The sequence below is a fragment of the Ustilaginoidea virens genome, chromosome 2, assembly GCF_000687475.1.
Source record: "Ustilaginoidea virens chromosome 2, complete sequence".
In the NCBI taxonomy this organism is placed as follows: Eukaryota; Fungi; Ascomycota; class Sordariomycetes; order Hypocreales; family Clavicipitaceae; genus Ustilaginoidea; species Ustilaginoidea virens.
In genome coordinates, this window is record NC_057317.1 from 2,178,445 (window position 1) to 2,196,095 (window position 17,651).

General features: G+C 53.5%; 7 protein-coding genes across 7 annotated transcripts; 4 read left to right on the plus strand and 3 right to left on the minus strand.

The window, feature by feature from the left end:
• Window positions 1-304: 304 nt before the first annotated feature.
• Window positions 305-2,472, minus strand: UV8b_02341 (uncharacterized protein; the record flags this gene model as incomplete). The annotated part of the gene is made up of 3 exons (XM_043139839.1): window positions 305-550; window positions 645-2,150; window positions 2,239-2,472. 3 exons carry the CDS (start codon window positions 2,470-2,472, stop codon window positions 305-307), a joined length of 1,986 nt encoding a protein of 661 aa, XP_042995773.1.
• Window positions 2,473-3,206: 734 nt separating this feature from the next.
• On the plus strand, window positions 3,207-4,454 carry UV8b_02342 (uncharacterized protein; the record flags this gene model as incomplete). The annotated part of the gene is made up of 4 exons (XM_043139840.1): window positions 3,207-3,491; window positions 3,579-3,780; window positions 3,875-4,200; window positions 4,290-4,454. The coding sequence occupies 4 exons, from the start codon at window positions 3,207-3,209 to the stop codon at window positions 4,452-4,454; spliced, it is 978 nt and encodes a 325-aa protein (XP_042995774.1).
• Window positions 4,455-5,446: 992 nt separating this feature from the next.
• On the plus strand, window positions 5,447-6,265 carry UV8b_02343 (uncharacterized protein; the record flags this gene model as incomplete). Its single annotated transcript, XM_043139841.1, has 3 exons — window positions 5,447-5,545; window positions 5,614-5,693; window positions 5,791-6,265. The coding sequence occupies 3 exons, from the start codon at window positions 5,447-5,449 to the stop codon at window positions 6,263-6,265; spliced, it is 654 nt and encodes a 217-aa protein (XP_042995775.1).
• A 319-nt stretch (window positions 6,266-6,584) lies between these two features.
• UV8b_02344 (uncharacterized protein) lies at window positions 6,585-7,718 on the minus strand (the record flags this gene model as incomplete). Its single annotated transcript, XM_043139842.1, has 1 exon — window positions 6,585-7,718. The coding sequence occupies one exon, from the start codon at window positions 7,716-7,718 to the stop codon at window positions 6,585-6,587; it is 1,134 nt and encodes a 377-aa protein (XP_042995776.1).
• A 1,425-nt stretch (window positions 7,719-9,143) lies between these two features.
• On the plus strand, window positions 9,144-9,758 carry UV8b_02345 (uncharacterized protein; the record flags this gene model as incomplete). Its single annotated transcript, XM_043139843.1, has 2 exons — window positions 9,144-9,248; window positions 9,525-9,758. 2 exons carry the CDS (start codon window positions 9,144-9,146, stop codon window positions 9,756-9,758), a joined length of 339 nt encoding a protein of 112 aa, XP_042995777.1.
• A 1,305-nt stretch (window positions 9,759-11,063) lies between these two features.
• Window positions 11,064-14,831, minus strand: UV8b_02346 (uncharacterized protein; the record flags this gene model as incomplete). The annotated part of the gene is made up of 13 exons (XM_043139844.1): window positions 11,064-11,070; window positions 11,126-11,171; window positions 11,283-11,397; window positions 11,497-12,265; window positions 12,334-12,675; window positions 12,744-12,950; window positions 13,019-13,142; window positions 13,202-13,335; window positions 13,396-13,632; window positions 13,744-13,873; window positions 14,127-14,477; window positions 14,573-14,716; window positions 14,798-14,831. 13 exons carry the CDS (start codon window positions 14,829-14,831, stop codon window positions 11,064-11,066), a joined length of 2,640 nt encoding a protein of 879 aa, XP_042995778.1.
• A 1,045-nt stretch (window positions 14,832-15,876) lies between these two features.
• Window positions 15,877-16,436, plus strand: UV8b_02347 (uncharacterized protein; the record flags this gene model as incomplete). The annotated part of the gene is made up of 4 exons (XM_043139845.1): window positions 15,877-15,949; window positions 15,999-16,087; window positions 16,146-16,194; window positions 16,288-16,436. 4 exons carry the CDS (start codon window positions 15,877-15,879, stop codon window positions 16,434-16,436), a joined length of 360 nt encoding a protein of 119 aa, XP_042995779.1.
• Between the last annotated feature and the right edge of the window lie 1,215 nt (window positions 16,437-17,651).

Here is a 17,651-nt window from a genome sequence, read left to right on the forward strand (position 1 = left end):
GACTTGGCGCCCATAGATTAGGTAGTAATAGTCCATTCATGTTGCATAGCAGAGGCACTAGTCATGACATCTTTACAACTACGTCGCGGCTTTATTGGTCCATGACGTAGCCAACAAAAAAAGAAGAACAGGGCAGAAAAGGAAAAAGAGGAAATGAAGAAGAAGAAAAGGAAAGAAAGGGAAAAAAAAAAAATCAGGGGAAACAGTTGCCTAACAATTGCCTAACAAAAGTGATAAAGACGTTGCACAAGCAGGGAACAGCAAATTGTCTTGACAAAACCGGGTCATACCCCTCGCAGCTCGTTTAGTTGGCACTCAAGAGCTTCTCGACGGCCCATTTGACGCTGAAATTCCTCAGGTCGGAGTAGTGTTGGCCTACCCCGACAAAGAGGACGGGCACGTTTGTAGCGTGGACGAGACTAACCAGCGTGCCGACCATGTCTCCGACGGTGTCGCACTTGGAGATGATGAAGCCGTCGAGGGAACGGGCTGAGCCGAATGCGGCGTTGAAGTTGCGCGCCTGGGCGACCGAGTCTGTGCCAACGAGGGCCTGCAAAAGCGTCAGCGAGACAATGGAGAACGAAAGGGCTCGGGGCGGGACGGGAGAGGAGAGGAGACAGAGGACAAGCAGGGGTCAGATATACCTCTCCCACCATGAGAATCTTGTCTGGCTGAGCAAACTTGGCAAACTTGTCCAGGGATGACATGAGGCGCTGGTCGTTGTGCCGCCGGCCCGCCGTGTCGATGAGCACAACGTCGTATGCTTGGTGCGAAGCGTGCGCGACTGCGTCCTTGGCCACCGCGGCGGCGTCCTTGCCGTAGCCTTTCTGGTAGAGCTCGACCTGGCCGCCTTCCCGGGCGGTCAACTCCTTGAGGTTGCGCACGTGGACAGCCAGTTGCTCCACCGCGCCGGAGCGGAAGGTGTCGCCCGCGACGACGAGGACCTTGTACCTGTTCTGGAGGAGGAAAAAGCATATCTTGGACAGGTTGGTCGACTTGCCGACCCCGTTGACGCCGACAATGGAGATGACGTAGGGGCGGGGCCGGCGGAGGGAGGTAGGGGCCGGCGAGGTGACGGAGTCGATTTCGCGCAGGAGATCGAGCGACGAGGTGGGCGTCAGCATCTTGGTGAGCGACGACTCCATGGCGGACTGGATCCTCGACTTGATGCCTTCGAAGGAGCCCGTCTTGACGCCCACGAGCTCCTTTTGGACGCCTTGGCAGAGGCGGACGGCGGCTTCGCGTGCGACGTTTTTGCGCAGCAGGTGCTCTTCCATGCCCTTCATTGCGTCTTCGAGGTCTTCCTTGGTGAGCGTCTTGCCGCCGACGACGTTGCGGAACATGCCGCTGATGACGTTGACGCTCGTGCCCAGAATGCCGGTCCTGGTTCCTGCCTTGGCGGCGGCAGCGGCGGCCGCCGCTTCTTTGTCGGCCTCGACGGAGGCGAGCATGTCGTGAACTTCGTCGCCGAGATCCTTGAGGACAAACTTGCCCTTTGTGGTGCTTCCCCATGCGGCCGTGGGAACCACGCCGGTTCGGCCAGTCTCTGGTTTCGCGTCGCTGGCGGACTCTGTTTGGTTCGAGTAGTCCAGACGCAGGTTGGGCTCGTCTTCCCCTGCCGTGCCGTCGTCGTTCCAGGTACGGTTCGCCTTCCTGGCGCCCTTTTTGGCGAGTCTGGTGGAAGACTCGTCTCCGGACGAAGCCGGCGCCGACGCAGACACATTGTTCCTTGACTTGCGAGCGCGGCGAGACATCTTGGCCACGGGGCCAGCCTTGGCCACCAGTAGGTTGCTTGGGGTCGGCGTTGACGGCCGGGACGTGTTCGGCGTAGCTACAGGACTTGAGTCATTTGACGTGCCTTCGTCTTGAACGCCGTTGATGTGGCTGCGGCGGCCGCGGTAGGTTAAGCCAGGAGCCGGGGGGCTCTCGTCGACGGAGAGGTCTGCATGTTGCGCCAGCGGGGGACTGCTTGCGCTCGAGGCGTCCAGCTCCTGCAACTGCTGGTCAAAGTACTTGTCGAAACCGGCGCACTCGACAATGGTGGTGTGCGGCTTGGTGAGCTGCTCGCCGTACAGGTTGACAAAGATGGTCTTGATGTTGTCGACGAGCTTATCGACCCAAGAGAGGTGCAGCAGAGATCTGTAGACGGCCTGAAAAGATCCCGCGGTGTTAAGTAAGCAACTGTGTGTGGTGGCAAGAGGACCGCGCGCTTGCTGGGAGACGAGACGCTTTGCTTACCACAAAGATGACGCCGAGTTCCTTGACAACGGTCCATTTCAAGGTGTGCTGGTCGCTCTTGTATACGGGATTGGAGGGGGCGGATGGCGAGTCTTTCAGCGCGGAGCGGCCGCTCTTCTCTTCGATGAACGTGTCGGCGATGAAGCTGTTAATAATGGGCGATTTGAGAGGCGCATATGTCCTGGACCAGAGGACGACGCCAGATGTGGTGATGATCTCGAACGTGTCCAGCATGGTTGTCGTTTCGTGTGCGGCGCAGCCAAGCCGAGCCCCCCGCGCAGCGAACTTGGGAGGGAAGCCAGTGCCGGACGACCATGGGCTGTGGACAAGAAAAGGGAGAACAGACGGCGAAAATCGGAGAGCGGGCTGAGCGAGGCAGTTGTTGCGAGACAGACTGCTTGCTACGTTGCTTGCGATGTTGCTTGCTGCTTTGCTTGCTGCTTTGCTTGCTGCTTTGCTTGCTTGGTTATGAAGGAGCGAGAGCGAGCACCAGGGTTTTCAGCCACGCGGCCGGTGGCTGGGCTGCTAGCCCAGGTAGGTACACGGTACCACGACAGAGTACGGAGCAAGCTACCTCCTACATGCCTTCTAGAGGTATGGAGTACGGACTACCGGCGGGAAGAAATCGATTCGACTTTGCTAGGGCTGGGCTGGGCTGCCCCACCTCATTCTCGCCGGGGGGCCCCACTCGGGACTGGCGGTCTTGGACGGCGGCGACCTTTCTGCACAGCCACAAACCGCTGGCATCCCCCATCCGACCACATTTCCTCATCAGCCTCAACGACTTTCTGCCGGCACGACGGTTCTCCATAGCGTGTGCTCCGAGTCACGACGACGAAACATGCTGTAGCTGCCACTCGCCGCCTCGCAGTCGCAATCAAATCCCCATCCGCCTCGCTTCTCCCGTCCTTTTCGTCACGCACGCACGCACGCACACCCTCTCTCCATAAAACTCGCCGTCGTCCATCATGCAACGGGGGACTCTCGGGGCGTCCCCCCCATTGCACCACCCAGTGCCGCAACACGTTTCCACAGTCCCTCAGCTGAGGTCGCCGCCGCCGCCGCCTGGTTCCGCGCAGTCACTGGGCCAAGGCTTTGGCGGTGCCGCCGGGACGCCGTATCAGCAGCAAGGAGGCAGCAGCGGCAACGTCTTCGGCTCCTACGGACAGTTCATGAACGATCCCACAGCTCAGATTGCGGCGCAATTCGGCCAGACCGCCTTCAAGCACGGCCAGGACTATGTCGAGCAAAACGTGCGGATTCCTTGCCCCCCTCACTCTGGCCTTGCTCCTTTGTCTTGCTGCAAACCCTCACGCTTACTTACTTGCTTTTCTCGCTAGTTTGGCCGATTTGTCAACGTTTCCGCGCTGAAACATTACTTCAACGTGTCCAACTCGTACGTTGTCAACAAGCTATTCCTCGTCCTGTTCCCCTGGAGGCACAAGCCATGGTCGCGGAAGCAGGCTGTCGGAGCCAACGGTCAGGACGGATGGTACCTGCCTCCTCGGGAGGACGTCAACAGTCCCGACATGTACATTCCAGGTCAGCTTAGGGTCGGATATCCAAGAATACGTTTTCGGAAGAAGCGCAAGGGGAGAAGCAGGGGAAAAGGGGGGCTGACATTTTCCCGTGATAGTCATGGCTCTCGTGACGTATATTCTCCTGTCGACGTTGATCGCCGGTCTCAAGGGTCAGTTCAAACCGGAGCTGCTCGGATACACTGCCACCACAGGCATGGTGGTTGTCATTGTCGAGATTGTGGCCTTGAAACTGGGGTGCTATCTCCTCAGCATTTCCAGCCAGTCCCAGCTTCTCGACCTCATTGCCTACTCGGGCTACAAGTTTGTCGGAATCATTGTCACCATTGTGGTCGCTGAGATCCTCAACAGAGGCAAAGGCACCGGCGGCTGGATCGGCTGGGCCGTCTTTCTCTACACCTTTCTGGCTAATTCGTTGTTCCTGGTAAGCTGGAGAATTGGGGGGGAAGGGGGGGTCAATGATGAAATGATGGGAGTCTGGGACCCGCAACACTGACAGGCATTCTTGGGTAGATGCGATCGTTGAGATATGTCCTTCTTCCCGAGATAGCCGGCAGCACGAGCGGCCCGATGCAGACCGACTCCCGTGCGAAACGCAACCAGAGGACCCAGTTCCTCTTCTTCTACTCTTACATTGTGCAGCTCTTCTTCATGTGGGTTCTTACCCGGGGAATCTAGACGCACGGATTTCGGACTTGGCGAATCAAGGCGCTCACGGGGAATTGATGGTTCTTGGGCGAGAGCTGGGGCGTGGACGACGACGTGGGTGGAGAGCGCTGGGATACACTGCACGTGCGAGATGCGGGAGGCGCGAGAGATGGCCGGCGACATACTTTGCTTGACTTTAATCTTGGCAGACGGAGGGCACAGACGAGAGCCCAGGCGGAGGGCACAGATGAGAGCCCAGACGGAGGGTACAGATGAGAGCCCAGACGGAGAGCACAGCCACCTCGTCTAGTCAGCCCTCCCATATTGATGGTCAAACGGCTAGTCAAAAGACAGCTTGTATTGTACCTCGGGAAAGATGACTTGCGACTGCAGGGGGGCAAAAGAAAAAAAAAGAAAAGAAAAGGAAAGAAACAGATACGTAGTCATGTGGGATGCAGGGAATCAAAAGACGGGAATCAAAAAAATATGACATCGCAGGTCGAGAATAAGCAAACGTTGGCATGCCCACCCCCCCCCCGTTGCATCTCAACAACCGCATGCAATCTGCTGCAGGCCATGACTTATGACTTTGGCCTCCTTCCCGCCAACCCCCAGACCCAAGTACGGAGTACTCGGGTAGCCAACGCCGAAATACGCAATTGCCCATATATTCTATTCTTGCACCATGGGCACCCGACGGGCTCCTCCAAACCCTCCGCCCGGACTCGCGGGCCTTTTTCAACGCCGCCTTGTCAACACAATAGCCGACATCGAAGCCCGCTTGCTTCAACTTGCATTGTCCTGCCTGGCCTGCCGCCCCCCCCCCCCCCCCCCCCCCCCCACGTGGCAAGGAGATTGATCCATCAACCATCCTTCAACCCCTACCATCGCGCATCTCATCACCTCCCGTCTCGCCTCCCGTCTCGCCTCGTGATTTCGCCTCGTGATTTCTTTGCGCCCTCGACTTGTCGTCTCTCTTCCACCCCCCCCGGTCTCCCAGTCTTGACGCAGAGCACACACGCATGGCGCGCAGTCCCATCTTCTCGGCGACCCTCCAAGCCGCCCTCCTGGGCGCAACCTCCAACATCCTCGCGCAGCTGATTGAAGCGTACAGAAAACAGGTCTGTCGCTGGACCGCCTCCCCCCCCCCCCCAGCTCCCGACTGGCAAAGCTTCTGACTGCAGTCCAGGCCGCCCTCCGGGTCGACTGGATCCCGGTGTTCCAGTTCCTCCTATTCAGCATCATCAGCACCCCGCCCAATTTCATATGGTACGTCCGCGGGTCCCCCCTCCGCCCGTTGTTTTTTTTTTTTTTTTTTTCGCTGCTTTCTCACCGCTTCCGTCTCCGTCTCCGTCTCCGTCTCCAGGCAGGATTTCCTCGAGTCCACCTTCCCGGCTCGTCGTCGTCGTCATGCTGCCAAGTCCCCCCCCGAGGCCGGGGGTGACGCAGAACGCGCGCCTCTGGATAAGCGCAACACCCTCGTCAAGTTCGCCTTGGACCAGACCGTCGGGGCCGTCTTCAACACGCTCCTTTTCAGCATATACATCCACTCGATTCATCTCGCAATGCCGCATGCGCCGCGTATCACCAGCTTCACCAAGGCGACGGGGTATTGGCTGTCTCCTGGCGCGATTGACTTCTCGGCTGTGGATATGAAGGTCGTGCTGGACGCGGCGTTTGCGGAGTTTTGGACCATTGTGCTGGCGGGCGTTAAGCTGTGGCCGGCGGTGAGCCTCGTCAACTACACCTTGGTCAAGACGGTGGAGGGGAGGAACCTGGTGGGTTGCGTAGCTGGGCTCGGTTGGGGGGTGTACATGAGCATGATTGCGGCCAGGGACTGAGATTGCGCGTTGGGAGTGAGCGCGCATGAGCGCCCGAAACGGTTCTGTTGATGCTGGGAGTTGGTAACTGTTGAGAGGCAACTCGACTGGCATGATGGAGCAGCACCAGCGGACGGATCTGTTCAACATCTCTTTTGGATATTCAATGAGAGATTTGTTTCTTACGCTATAGGCCTGTCATCTATCCAGTACTACGAAAACAAGCACACAAGACGCTATAATCTTCCGCTGATCCATCGAAACGTCTATCTTTCATCTTGTCATCTTCAGCCGAGCCTCAAGATTGCCAGGCAAACAAGAAAGCAAACATCTCTCTGCATTAAAAGTCTCCATATACCCACGAGTCATTTGAGGCAACGTCGCTGAATCCGCGGGGAATACCACGGTCCCACACTATCGATCCTTGTGATGGCGCCCGGGACGAAACCGAGGCAGGTGACGTCGTTAGGTCTGTTTGCGGATCAAACTCGGCCGCCTCTGGGTTGAGCCTGAATCTGCCACTCAAGCCTTGCGACAACTCATCCGAATATGAATTAGGTGGAGGGCTAGGATCGAACGCGGTACGGGTCCGGGCCCGCCCACCTGGGGCTGGGTCGAATTCCCCGTGATATACTGCAGCCCAGTCCGGCTGAGAAGCTACCCAGGCAGTGACTGCCGAGGAAATTTCGCAAGCCTGTGCCTGGTTTGCGTATTTCTGCACATTCGCTCGATGACGAGGAACGTGATGACGGACCGTTTGATTGCTATCTGAGCTGAGGGAATCGGTGCGGTGGCACGTCATGTCCGAGCCGGACTGCAGGCCCATTGCGTCCTGTGTCGTCACAACCTCTGGCCGCAGAAACCAGTCGGGATCCGGTGCCGTGGCCGGGATGTCATACTTGGCGAAGAGTCTGTCGGCCACATCGTACCAGTACATGAGCCACGGCCTCATTGACCACAATGCGTCCTCGGTCACATGGGGCCGCATCATCTCGTTGGCAAAGTTGTAGATTGTGGCCAAAACCCAGCGTACGTCTTTCGGGAGCCCTTCAAGAGACTGGATGATGCAGGACCAGGTGCGGGCCACTTTAAACAAGCTGTCGCCGCCCTTCTCAATGGGTTCCAGAGCTTCGAAAAAGCGCACGAGGTCGATGTTCCTGGAACATGGCTGGAACGCCATGGCACCGGAAAAGGTTTGATACTCCAAGAGGTACATTTCGGGAAACAAGGTATGAGGGACCATAGACGCGCTCAGATGGCGATACGTCGAGTCATGCCTCGGTATTTCGTCGAGAACGTTGAGACGGGGCGAGGGGGTCATATGCGGCGTGATGGGCTGCTGAACGATTAATTCCAGCTCGGGGAAATCGTGCCACCAATCACTGCCGCCAAGCAGCCGAGCCTCTTGCATGGCCTCCAGGATATCTTGCAGCTCTTCTTGCTGCTCGAAAGCCAGGCCGAGCTGGCCGGACATGTAAACGCCGACATCGAGGCTGCGGATCCACTAAATGTTGGGTGCTTGGTCAAAGTACAGGACAGCACACTCTCCGCAGAACGGCTGCGCGAAGGGTTCCCGGATGTAAAACGCATGATACTGACTGTGCGCTGGACAGAAATACCATGCTACTCCGAGCTCAGCTGGCTCTTCATGACGCACTGGGCGACTGTGCTCGGGGGAGTCTTTGCAATAGAAGCAGCGCCCACGGCAAGGCATTATTGCCGGAGGTTGAGTTGCGAGATGCAGAGAGTTGATCCGAGCCCGGTTGCGGCCCAAGGGAAGCAATGCTGGAAACGATGCTGGGAATGGCGAAGAGATGGTGGCGGCTGAAGCACTGGCGGCTGGTCAGTAAATGGCTGTCTGATGATGGCCAGGTGCAGCATGGAGATTCTGATTCTGCCCGGGGAATCTTGAGTCAATGCCTCCTACTTCAGGGCCGAGGTAGGCGCCGGGTTGTTGATGACTTGCTGATGGCTTGCTGATGGCTTGCTGATGGCTTGCTGGTGACTTGTCGACAACTTGTTGACAACATGGACTTGCCGAGAGCCTGGTGACAACGGGCTGGCGGGCTGGGAAGCACCTTCCGCAAACAACGTGGTGAGAATAAGCTGGATGCTGCCAAGCCACGGAGGCCTGCTCTGCTCTGCTACTTGTCGCTTACGACAGCCGCGGACCAGACCAACGCTGCAACTCAGCTCGACCAGACGTTTCCGTGAGAACAGAAAAATGACCAAACCCGTCAATGCTGTCAAAAAATCCTTTTTTTTTTCCTTGACCCGTCCCGCCCAGCCAACATGCCCATGATTCTGGAACGTTGAGCTTCGCAATAAAAAATCAATCCTTCTCCCCCACCCTGCACGACGCGGAGGTTTTCTGTCGTCGCTACTTCACTTTGATGGCATCAGCCCCCAAGGCTAAATAAACAAACAGCCAGCCCTCAGCAACGAAGCCAGGACTCGCCACGAAGCCGACGGGGGGCCGACGGGGGGCCGACTTGCAACTTATCGAGGAGCTATGGACAAAAGCCGGCGTGCCGCAATGATGGGGTCTTCTTGATCGGCCTAATCAATCCGAGGCCAAGTCCACCTAGTTCCATTTGGACCTGGCCGAGGCCGAGGTCAACAAGACTGTCCCAGTGCCAGTGATTCCCGCTGCCGGCGACAAGCTGGTAGCAAACAGTGGGGAAGGGCGGCGCTCCCAGGCGGCAATCAACGGATTCTTTTGTTCAACAGATGCCTGGCTGGCATTTACCGACTTCGGATTCATCATGTAATCCCCTCCTACGTGAACCGCCTTCTCCTCACGCTCGCTTCGCCTGTTCCAACATCAACCTCCGTCCACACCAAACGGCCACAGAAATCGTCCACGCTCACACCTCGCAGCAAGTTCCCGCCCGTCAACATGGCAGACCATGTCCATCGCATCACCATGTTTAAGCTGCCCGATCCAGCTGACCAGCAGAAGCTAGTCGAGGCCTACAGGGTCGTCGACCAAACCAACCAAAAGGTAGCTGCTATACTGCACAATGCCTGTGTTTCCCTGAAAATGGCACTCCCCCCCCCCCCCCCCCCCCCACCATCACCCCCTTTCCACTCTTTGTCCAAGCAAAACGAATCTTGGTTTGTGCTCCGTTCTCTTTCCCGTTTCCGAGTTCCAGGGCCTTTGGCCTCGGGTTCGGCGACAACCCGCTACCGACCCTTCAAATCAAATACTTGAGCATAATTGATTCCAGTAACGTTGCTTACTGACACGAAACTTTTTTTTCCGACTTCATCTTGTTAGGATGGCAAACCTTACATTCTTTCTTTAGCTGTTGGCCCAACCGAGGATGACCCTCGTTCCCAAGGCTACACGGTGGCTTGCAAGACCGAATTCGCCAGTCTGGACGACATGAGATACTACGACGAGAGTTGTGCAGCTCATCAAACTCTCAAGGCCACTGCAAAGAATCTCGGCTTGGAGGGTGTGCTGACTGTCTACTTCAAGCCACAGGTCACGGGGGGCGCCTCATCCTGAAACATCAATGGAGGAGCATACCAAAGTAACGGTGTACTCCGTAGTCTAGAATAATACCGGAAACAAGACCGACTCTTCTCCGTCAGAGACAAGAACCAACAGAAATCATCTCTCATAGACTCATACCTCTCGGTACGCCTCAGACGCCGAGCCCATGCAGAAAACGTGACACATATCACAAACTTGAGACGATGTTCATCCAATACGCTTTTTGTATTTCTCGACGTGCAATACACGGATCACTAATCTCGGGGAGCACAAATATTCCCATCCTGCCATCCTGGCATGTTCTACAGCACCACCCAGAGTTTTCCAAGCTTCTCAGCAGTGCAACATGGGCACTTACAACAGCCAGCCTGGTCATGTCTGCTACCTCGTCAAGTTATGTACTCCTCCACTCCTCCGCACGCGAGCTGGAGGTGACACTGGCGAGCAAACTTGCAATCTCCCCAATCAGAAACAGACCTCACAACGAACCCAAGAAGAAAAAAAAAGAAAAAAAGAAAAAAAGGCAAGCAGGCCAGTTGTGTTGCTTTTGCCCTTCGTCACATGATAACATATATTTCGACTCGAACCGAGTAGTTGCAGGGAAAAAAAAAAAAAAAGACTCAAAAGAATCAGATCCTAGCACGGTGGCCGTGTCACTACCCAGAATTCCATCCGTCAAACCGCTCACAACATTTCCCTCATGGCTCCGTTCCCAACTCCTGTATCCCCCCAACCTTTCGCGATAATACATTGGTCTTTCCGAAATCGTACATGGAAACTCACCCGCAATCAATGTAGTGGACCCAAGGGCGCTATACACTGTTATCTTCCAGTCATTTGCACAACATGAAACACGAGCTTCTGCATGTCTCTGCCTATGATCCATGAGTCTAGCCGCCCGTTGCGGTGTGGGACATGTAGACCCTGTGTTACGGGGTTGATGTGCCAAGCGACGACCGGAAATGGAAGCTCTGTTGAAATGGGTCAAGTGCCTTGACCGAGACTCTTTGTTGTATGGAAACACCGAAAATTCTTGGGGCATGGTAGTCGCCGAAAGCGACGATAATGACATGAATGAAGCTAAGACATCGATCTCGTAATCTGCTGTTTGGCCGGTAGTCGAGTGTTTGCTCTCTTCAAGCATCCTCACCGCAAGCGTAATGAGCTATTCCGTTACGCGAATCAACGACGTCCGGCAAGAGCAACCTTCCCAGTCATTGCAGACATGGGCAATCACTCTGGGAGAGTGCTTCGCTACGCCTCTTTGTACACGCACGAATCCCAGCGCTCCTGTCGAAGTGGGCGGAACTGCAAGTGTCATAAACTGCTATGTAATGAGTCTCAATGTTTCCTGTTCAACAGAATAGATGCCTTCATACCGGTTGATAAGAAAATTCTCCGCACCTCTCGGAAAAGGACTAGATGCTGAAAAGCGTAAATGTTATAAAAGTAGAACGAGCCAAAAACTACTCTGCAAAAAAGAAAAAAAAAGGTTAAATAAGAGGACACAAGCAAAACAAGCGAAAAGAAACCAACCTTGCGAAAGATAAAAGGCAAGAAAAGAGGCATGATGATTCAAACCGCATGGGGAGAGAAAGCCTTCCAGTTGTTCAAACTCATGTCGCAGACATAGTACTCCATCCTTGGGTCGCTTACGACTTGGTAAAGCGTTAGCATGTGAGAAATAGAGTAGTGCGAACAACAAGGAAGCAGGCCATCATGTCATTTTGTTTCATACCAACCTTTAAACTGTGTGCTGGACATTTACGACATCGTTCAATTCAGTCCCAGAGTCACTTCCCCTGCGATATGAAGACGTTTCGTCCTTGACCTGGGCTGCAACCGGCTGGATAGGTGCAGGCTTCTTCTCCAAGGTGAAGAGGGAAATAACCACCATGACCGCGCAGCATAGACCAATCACCTCAATCTCTTTCCCAAAGGCACCAATGTATACTTGTCTCACAAGCTCTCTCAACTTTTCAGGCAGTTGCAGCCCCGACAATGGCGACCGATGGAGCATGTCTAGTTCTTCTTCTGTCAAGCGTCCCCGAAGATGCTTGTTTGCATGTATGTTGAATAATATTGTGCACAGCGACAAGCCGATGCATCCGCCGAGAACCCTTGCCTGGGCAACTGCGCCCTGAGCCGAGGCTCTCTCGTTTGATTCCGTTGCCAAGATGTTTGTCATGATTGTGGCCGCAGAGAATGACAGCCCAACCCCTAACCCGAAAATCACTTGGAACCCATACTGAGCAGCAGCCTTCTCGGAGTCGCCGGACACTGTGGTCATCAGTCCTACACCTACCAACTGGAGGCATGAAGCACCGACAAGCGTGTATGATGTGTTGTTGCGTTTGCCAGAGATAGCTCCCCCGAGAAAAGATCCAAATGCGCAAGCACTCAACATGGGAAGAATGCGAACGCCGGCCATAAGAGGTTCCTGGTTATTAACCATTTGGAATCGCTCAGGCAAGATGATGGAAAAGCAAATGTATGGAAACCCAGTCAACAAGGTGACCCTACTCATCATATCCATCCATAATCAGTATCGTTTCGCTGAATTTGGGGTCGGCATCTTTCCACTTACAGCAGTCCAGCAGCATAGACGCGTTTCGTCATTAGCTGAATGGGAAAGATGGGCTCTACATGGCGGTGTCGTTTACCTGCCAGATGCATTTCCCAGGCAACAAACAAAATGAGAGACAAGAAAGCAACAATGAAACTGACAATGATCTCAGGACTACTCCACGCCAACGTCTGGGATCCTGCTTGTTGCATGGCAAACAAAACGAACCCAGAGCTGCACAGCAGCGTGGCACCGCCAAGGAAGTCTATGCTTCGAAACGCAGTCCATGAGAGAAGGTCTGCTACATCTTCCGTTGGCCAGGAACTGGCGATTGCCAGGATTGTGATGAGACCGCAAGGGATACTAGTCGCAGTTTGTTGGTGAGCCATGAGCAGACGCCAACGGAGAATGAGAAGGGCTCAGGCACTGACTTCATGTTGAATAACCACCTCCAGTCTGACAACTCAGATATTAAGCCGCCGACTAGAGGCCCAATAACAAAGGCTGTCGCAAGAGTGGCGCCAATCATGGCACCAATCAGGCTCGGTCGATGTAGAGGCCCAACTTCGACGAGTCCAATTTGAGTGAGACTGTAGAGACCAGATGCCCCGATTCCTTGAAAGGCACGACACACGATTCTAGTAAATTCAGTGACGAGATTCTGCCAGATCGGGTTGCTCACGGGGGGGCTCAAAGCAGCACATACAATGCAATCATACTTTTCGACGATGCACATCCCATGGAAAAGCCGATGAAAATAACCCAAGATAGGATCAACATGTTTCGTCGGCCGTATATATCGCTGAGCTTTGAAATGCAAACCGCAAACCCTTAAAAAGACATGAGCCAACCGCATGTTGGAGGTGAAGGGTCTCAAGACAGATTTTACCCATATACGTTAAAAGATAGGCAAGAACAATCCACGGCGCATTGACAAAATCGTTCAGTTCGTGTGATATAGTAACCAGAGATGTGGCTACAATAGATGTATCAAGGCTGGAAAACAAGAGGCCCACCAACAGCCTACATAGTAGTCATTTTCAGTGAAGGGGTTCTCATCCGGCCGCGGGATGCACCACTTACGAAAGTATGAGGACCTTTTGGCGCGAGCCGCTGACCCTGTGCCGATTCGGCATCATGGGAGGAGGCGTGATAGGGTTCGTTCCTTGCAACGAAGACATTTGGCTGAGAGAAGGGTTGGGGTAAGGGAGTGGCATTTGGTGTTCACGGGTCATGATATGCCAATGATGAGTTGGGTCCAACAAGGAGCGAGGTGACAAAAAGAAACGAGTGCAAGGTTTTTGGACGTTCTGTTTGGTGCTATTATGGGAGAGCTCAGCATTTCGCATCTATCAATGAATCCGACATGGATAAGAGGTAAGGAGGGTCAGACCCAGAAACTAAAACTACCTCTAACCCGAGGCTAGGTACCTTACTACTTGGCACCGTTTGTCAAGCGCACCGGACCAGATGTCTTCGACAGCGAGTGAAAAGCGAGACGACATAGACAAGCGAGGACGTTGCCGGGTGATGACGCAACTCTGGCTCATGTCCAGCAGTGCTGTAAAGGAAAGAGCCCGAGTCGGAGGGAGGCTGCTCTTGCCGGTCAACCGTGTTCAAACGCTACAGTTAAACAACGGAGTCCAGAGTCGCTGCGTCCCCCTACCATGAATTCGGCTTCTTAGTCTACAAATTAACCCAGTCGAATCCGACAAGAAGACAGCAAACATGGACGTGATGCATTCCTTGGTCCCTCACGCTGACCAACGGTCTCGCACAAGGTTGCCTTGAACCAATTGCACAGTGATACGTACTCGAGAGGGGATCCAGAGCGGACTTGTCAAACCAAGCCTGTTCTTGACTTTGAGTCAGCAAGCGAAAATGAAATACACCGTGTGTAGGACCCAGGTTACGCTTCAGTCTGGGAACTCCTGCTTCAATCGACAACCTGAGACATGGCTGGTTGGCTTGTTGTACAGAACATGCTGCATAGACCCTCTTTTGCAGGCATTTGCAGATGGTTGCCGATACTCTGGCCAAAAGAAGGACGTTTGTGGAATGATTATCTCGGCTGGAGCGGGATCGGCGTGAAATCGATAAGACGGCGCTTTTACAACCATTTTCCTGTGCATCCGTCCAGACGAGTTGTCCGTCTGTCGACCGATCTAGCTCCTTGCCGTCCGCGTTTCAGGGAACCCGTTTTCTCGGAAGTCATGGTGTTACTTTTGGTGAAAACTTCCGGACCAAAGCCTATACTTACATTCCAGGTCGATGAGCAGCAGCTGATACCGCAGCACCCATCTCGCAGTACATCGAACGCAGGATTTGCCTTCGTTGTATCTGGTCTTGTGGGTGTTTCGGCGTAACCGACCTTTTTGGAGGCGTGGTCCTGGCTTTATCTTGACTGTTGCCATGAGTTTTCCTATCAGCAAAGGCTATTCCGGGTGAATCGTTGTGGAAGTCGGATTAGACGGGGAACATGTACAGCCTGTTTGAAACCGAAGGAAGTAACTGCACATTACAGTAAGAGATCAGGTATGGCTTCAAGGCGAAAACCTGATTGCAGCAGAACTGCCAACCCGTCTTTGCCGCAGCATGTTGAGTCGCATCATCAGGCCGGAACAAGATCTTCTGCTGACTCGTTATCAGAAAGATCCTCGATTGCCCGCCCGCCCGTGGCGTTCTTCAGGCACGGATCCGCACGGACCATATTTCCGACCCCGCTTTTTCCTGCGCTTCCATGCTCATGCTCCTACCGAGTACTTTTCTCACGATTAAACGCGCCAACTTTGACATGTACATTACTCAAAGCTTCGCCGTTTAGGCTTCTCGATCTTATATACGGCTTTTGCGGCTTCTGCGTCACACACGCCTGATGAACTTCGCAATAAAAACCTTTGTCACGTTGTGCTTCATAGTTGCGAGGACTTGGGATGCCAACAGGAGCTGTACTGCGTCATTCCCGCATAAAGCACGGCTCACCTCAAAATGTCAAGACCGTCTCTTTCGCATGCCTGTGGTACTTGGACCATCCTCAATCATAGGGATTTTCGATTTGGAGTCAAGGCGCCATCACGATCTGTGCGTGACATGGTACAACAGCGAGATGTCAGCCTTATTCCAAGGTCTACATTCTAGTTGGGTTCCCATTTCTGGATCGGCGGGCCCTAAAAAGAAAAGAAAAAAAGGACAGCTTCTTTGAAAGCCAATCGACAGTCCATCACTCACGTCGGTCGACTTGAACTAGTGCTGAAATCCGGACTTTGCTTTTCCGTTTACTCTTCTACCCCGGGTGGGACATCACACATGCTCACAAAAGTCAAAAGTGCCAAATCGAGTTTTCCCCACAGCACCACGGACATCGTCATCCGTTAGGTCTTATTAAGTGGTCCGTGTGACGAGTCATTTGATACTCAACAAGGCTTTCTACGTGATGTCGTCGTCAATGGGCAGCCAACACAACACACAACGCACCTGCCAAGGAGGGGATGAACATTGATTGTTCCGCATTCCATTACCCACGCGATACCCCTTAGATCTGCTCTATCATCAATATGCAACAAGATGCGTATAAGGGATTTGGAACCCAGATTCAAGGCGTTTGACAACGATGGACTGTGTTATATCAGATGCGCGCGTGAGACAGCGGCAAATTTCCCAACCAGTGAGACTCATTGATTGACTAGGGTCGCAAGGCCAACAGTACGGGAATGAGCTCCAACCGCAAGTTGTGAAGAGTGAGGGCTATACCTTGCTGAGGTTGAACATAGTTTCAGTAAGTTCTCGCCATGCTGGCAGGCATCTTGCAAACGGACACTGAATTCTAGCACAAGTCGAAACACCCACACAGGCCACAGTTGAACCACTCTATGGAACGAATAAGTAGGTTGTCAATGGCTGTATTACTCGTACACCTCCTCCACGGTAGTCTGTACACGTCCCATTCTGTCTCGAAACAGCCACAATGCAACCCAGTGCATCCGGTGGCCACGACCAACTACATGGGCCCCTGGAAACATACACGTCACTTTCGTGTGTACACAGCAGTATCGCCGGGTTCTACAAAGGATCTTCTTTCCGCCCTTACCAGTACCAACCGTATTGAAGTGGTCTTGATCACCTAGTCATTCGGTACAAGACAGCAAGAAAGAAGAGGAGCAGCGAAGCAGGGGGGGGGGGGGGAGAACAGTACTGCTACAGCTGCCATAACCGCTCCCGGTGGACAAACTGCAATCTCACCCGGGTTGAGAATAGCAGAATATGGTGATTTCAGATTCATCACAAGAATCCTGCGATGCGTCGATTTTCTTCAACTGTTGCACAGTTCTCTAGACCAAAGCTTTTCACAAACTGGTTTTTAGTCAGAGAATATTCAAGTTGTCTTAGACAACTCCTTTCCCGAGCCAACTACTCTTCTTCCATATCCGTTACTCTTTACTGCTACACGTCACCCCAGCATGACCGCTTGAATAACGCTTTTTTTTATTATTTTGGCAAATCATTTACCGAAGCCAAGGCCTACATAGCAGTGCGCCTGGAGGCATCGGAATTGGATAAAGCGAAACATGGGGTTGTCTCTCGTCCATCCATCACCCCCTTTCTTCCTCGTCCCGTCACGGTTTTCACGGCATACTAAGCATTTTCTGCGCGTGATTTCCTGGACTCGACGAATCCATTTCTTCATGAGCTCGGAAATATACTCTTAAACCGTCATCACGAGTCGTGATCTTGCCAATGGGTATTTGAGAGTCCTCGAACATAAATGGATGGTACAGGCTTTGGCAGAGGCATGCTCAGCCCCCGAAACCTGTCAGCTTACAATCTTTGCACATGCTTGGCAATATGTTCTACCAAATGCCCACCACATCCACTCTGCCTCCCCGTACCCCAATATATGTCAAGGTTTTCTGTTGGTTGACGCTCTCTTGCATCGTGACCTCATCCGACTTGCCAAGTTAGGTAAGCCTGCATGACTTCCTCAGTCCAGACCTCGATATAATCATCTTTTAGCCCCAAGAGCAACAAGGCGGCGCCATGTCAGATCGTCAGCTCGCACGTCAACCATCTTCATCACATCGAAATGTACTGGGGCTGGTCACGTTGTTGTATAAATACCTGCTGCCTAGACCGTCAAGACTGTCGAATAGGATGCTATGATATGTCGGCATTGGTATTATAATCGGCGACACGATGTATGTACGCATGGTTACATGCAGGCCCATGAAAAACACTTCGCTGCCACTCTGATCCCTCGGGTTCAGTCTTATTCTCGACGGCTCAAAAACAGTCTTCGTTTGACTCTGCATTATTTGGTTTTCTAGTTGATTCAGCTTTCAGTT